The sequence below is a fragment of the Charadrius vociferus genome, unplaced genomic scaffold (assembly GCF_000708025.1).
Source record: "Charadrius vociferus isolate BGI_N301 unplaced genomic scaffold, ASM70802v2 scaffold838, whole genome shotgun sequence".
Lineage (NCBI taxonomy): Eukaryota > Metazoa > Chordata > Aves > Charadriiformes > Charadriidae > Charadrius > Charadrius vociferus.
The window spans coordinates 176,660-180,825 of record NW_009649487.1 but is presented as its reverse complement, the minus strand read 5'-3'; the positions used below and the strand labels follow the sequence as shown (position 1 = coordinate 180,825).

Below are 4,166 nucleotides of genomic sequence, written 5' to 3'. Positions count from 1 at the left end.
TTTACACGGGTGGGTGCTCAATGGGGAGAAAGCGCCAGTCCCTACGCTGGCCTGATGAGTTGAAGACAGCGGCCATAGCAGGGTGGTTCAGGTGAACGAGTCACCTCCGTCTTGCCCCACTGTATTTTGATTGGAAGGCTGGGCGGGTGCTGCAAGCTTGAAAAGATAGTAAGAATTTGCAGTTGTATGCTACGAATAAGATGTCTGATCATAATGAATTGCTTTTTTGTCTTCCTGAACCAGAGTTAATAATAGGAGGATTGTTGTTGCTTCGAGCCTGGGGAGCTGTGGAGGGAGTTGCCCTGTACCAGCTGAGCTTCTCCTGGTGTGAAGGGACCTGCAAAGCCCACCCTCGTGCCTGCAACACCGACTCTTCTCGGATAGCAGAGAGAGGGGCTGACCTTCAGCTCGCGGCCTCCGATACCTGTAACCAAATATGTGGCTGACAGCGCTTTTATTTCCAACTGCAAAAACGATTAAAACAAACTCTGAACATGCTGGGCTTTTAAGTCTTGTTACACCAGTCAAATTCTCTTCATTTTTGCCAGGATAGCTTTGTACCTGCAAAAACATACGGTATCCAAAGATTTTAAAACTATTGTCTGCTTTAGATTTTTCCTTCAGCTATTGAAATTTCCACCTGCCCTTATGATGTGTGTTTTTTTTCCTAGGGAATCCTTGCACAGCATTCCTTAGGGAACTCGCTTTTTCTGCAGAGAACGTGCTTTTCTAAACAGGTCGTGGGTTTTCCTTGCAGGAGGAAGGGAGGCGAGAAACAAGAGAAGGGAAACAACATGATTCATAGCTGATGTTTACTCTTTGGTGGAGCTACCGGCGCTTCGTAATATGCGGTCATCGGACAATAAGCGCCGCAGGCTCCCTTGGTATTTGGGGAGGATTAGGGTTTGGTACTAGCAGGAGGGTCACAAGTGGGCAGAGGGCCAACTCTGTGCTCGGACCGCTGCAGGGTCACTATCCGCCTCCTCAGGGCGAGGATGCGGCAGGACAACGTGGAAAACTGCTTTTCCCTGCGTCCTGTCACCCACCATCGTCTTCCCCAGAGTTATTTTTCCCATCTTCTCATTCGGAATCTGAAGCTACACAAGAGTTTTCTTTTCCTGTTCCCCCCTCCGGACTCCCAGCAGGGCACCGACTTCTCTTTCCAAACCAAACCTCCTCTGGTTTTGCGTCCTGCATGCGATAAAGGTGACAAAGACGTGCCAGCTGCACTGTGTGAGCGCAGTTGTGTGCTGGGCGCGCTGGGGGTCAGAAGGCAAAAAAACCCTTGCAGATTAATTTAACGAGGCTGCACAGCCCAGACCCTTCCTGGGGATGCGCTGAGGCTGTGGGGTGTGTGTGCACCTGCTGGCTTTCACGAGCTTCGGAAACTTTGCTGGAAGTGGGGAAAATTGGGTCGTTCTTCATGTTGGTATTCAGGCGTCGTATAAAACAGAGATGGTTTATGCTCATGCAGAGCCTGTTTGCAGGCACAAACCTTAGAGGGCAGCATCGGCTTCGTCAGCCCCGTCCCAGCTCTCTCCTCTCATCCCAAAGCCCTTGAGTGGCACCAGAAAATGAGTAAAAGGAGAAACAAGTGTTTGGGGTTTATAAAGATACCACGTTTGCCGTAGGAAGCGTGAGGAAGGGGAAGGGTGGGGAATGTGCTCGTGATTAAATGCTTAATGGAGTCAGGCAGGAGCCCCCCCCAGGCTGAAGTGAAACTCACAGAAAATAGCTTTAAACCACCTTGATTTTAGGACCCCCTGCTCTGAAGGTGTGCAGAACGTGTCTCCGGAGGTGGCATTAAAAGCAGATGTGCCTCCATGGAGGCCCAGGTGTGAGAGGCAGCCGGGCCTGGCTCATTAAGGCTAATTACAGATTGTGTGCGGCTGTGCTGAGGTGGCTGTGTCGGAGGAGATCAGCCCGGCCAGGACCTGCTGGAGATGGGGTGCAAGACAGAGCCACCCCAAACCCCCGAGACCACCACCACCGCGCTCCCCCAGGGCTTTAGTGAGTATTAATTGCTTAAATCGTCGTTAGGAGCGGGACGGGGCTGTGTTGTGGAGCCGGGTTTGGGGTCGGGGCGCAGCAGCCGCTTGCTGTTTCTGTCGATCGTTTGGTTTTTCTCTGAAGCTCTTAAGATTTGCTGGTTGGCTGCCGAAATGTCACTGCTGGTAAATATATTTTTTTTTAAGGAAAAGATGTAAAAGGGTGCGAATGCGTAAATACTTACTTCAGAAAATCGCGGTGAAGCTTTGTGCTGATTCCTACCCCTTCTTCCACCATCGATTCCCGAAATGCAAACACAATGCGGGATGCACTTTACAAATTGCCTTGGAAAATTTATTTTTATTTGCGTGTTTTTATTATTTATTTAGTGGTGGGGAGCGGGTTTTCCCTGTGCACTGGTGCCGGGGGAAGGTGCCGGATGCCTTTTCAGTGCCGCCGTGCCGTGCTGTGCCCTGCCAGCCGGCAGGGAAGCCAAAACCTCCACAATTTAGCTGGTTTCTGTCAAGTTTGGAGCCTGGACGTGTCTAGCAGAAGGGAGATCGGCCCTTGCACTGAGAGCGGGGGTAATTCTTGTAGCGGCTGTTGTAGGTCCTGGCCGTCCTTCGGAAGCACTCTGCTGCCTGCTTGTCGCACTCGCAGGTCTGCCTTTGGCACCAGTTCCCGAGTCCTGGAAGAAGATGTGTTGGGGATGGAGGCGGGCGAAGGCTGCTGGAGGTGGGCTGCGTCTTTAGGACCGTCCCCGTGGCGTACGCAGCCCCCCGCATCGAGTTTGGGGTGTCTCGGGGAGTCCCTTACCGCTGGTGCGTGGAGCTACCTGGCCGCAAACCATGCGTGGCCCCGCAGGGACCGTTTAATTTACTTTCTCTACCTACGTGCGTATAGATATTTGCTTTGATCACGGGGAATTGTGTTGTTTTGACCCACTCGCCCTCAAACAACCGTGTTTGCTCTGGGGAAATGGGGGTGGCAGCGCCGGGTCCCTATCCAAGATGGGAGGGTCACCTCCGACCCTCAGGATTTGGTCCCCACAGGAGGGCGAGCCCCCTCCTTTGGGAGGTCTCCAAGCTCTAAATTTCACCGCAGTCCTACAAAAATCAATGTGTACACCTTTTCCTGGCACTTCACCCTCATTTCCACCCCCTTCCAAGCCAGGATGGTCTAAAGGACATCTCAGAAGAGAGGTCCCTCGAGAGCATGGATGGTTATGCCTTCCCACTTGGGACTCTGACCCCGCGCCATCCCTTACCGCAGGTTATCTGGCTTCTCTGGATGGAGTAGCGGTAGATGACCAGTTTGGGACTGCAGTGAGAGGACGAGATCCTCTTGTAGCAGCAGTCGTGGGCATGGCAGCACCTGGGAGCACAAGAGTTACAGTTGGGGCAGGCCGGGGAGTGGTGGGGGCGAAACCACAGTGGTGGACATCTTGGTGGTGCACAGCCCCCATGAGAAATGTTGGTACCCGTGCCCGAGTTAGGTGCAGGGTCGTGCGGCAGCCTTGTTCTCCTCGGCATCACCCTGGCGCTCGAGTACCCGTCCCACGGGAGCGAGGAAGGAGGACTCGCGCCTTGCCGGCATCATCAGCACAGCTCTCTAATTGCTTTCCTTTGCAGCAACTTTGCAGAACACCTGATGGTGTTCACTGAGCCCCGGTGGTGGTTGGATCCCGGGACGTTTCTGCCTATCGCTGCAAAGGCAGAAGAAAGGCCAATGCGCCCCGTTCCCATCAGCTACTAACCAACTTTGAAAGAGGTGTTAAGGACAAGCAATGTTTTTTTTGCGTCATTATCTGGAGTACTGCATCCAGCTTTGGAGCACCCCCCCATAGGAAAGACGTGGACCTGTTGGAGCAGGTCCAGAGGATGCTCCAAGGGCTGGAGCCCCTCTGCTGGGAGGACAGGCTGGGAGAGTTGGGGGGGTTCAGCCTGGAGAAGAGAAGGTGAAAAAGGGGAGACCTTATAGCAGCCTTCCAGTATCTAAAAGGAGCCTACAGGAGAGCTGGGGAGGGACTTTTCACAAGGGAATGTAGAGACAGGATGAGGGGGAATAGCTTCAAACTGAAAGAGGGGAGATTTAGATGAGATATCAGGAAGAAGTTTTTCACTCTGAGGGTGGTGATCCCCTGGGGCAGGTTGCCCTGAGAAGCTGTGGCTGCCCCA

At 53.1% G+C, this 4,166-nt stretch overlaps 1 protein-coding gene across 1 annotated transcript in view; it reads right to left on the bottom strand.

Annotated features, from left to right (window-relative positions):
• Positions 1 to 2,534: 2,534 nt before the first annotated feature.
• Positions 2,535 to 4,166, bottom strand: part of PLA2G2E (phospholipase A2, group IIE) — a 2,153-nt gene continuing 521 nt past the window's right edge. The window contains exons 3-4 of the mRNA XM_009889989.1: positions 3,257 to 3,363; positions 2,535 to 2,677 (exon numbers count right to left, since the gene is read on the bottom strand). Of these exons, the coding sequence (XP_009888291.1) occupies positions 2,535 to 2,677; positions 3,257 to 3,363 (250 nt within the window). The remainder of the gene's footprint in view (positions 2,678 to 3,256; positions 3,364 to 4,166) is intronic.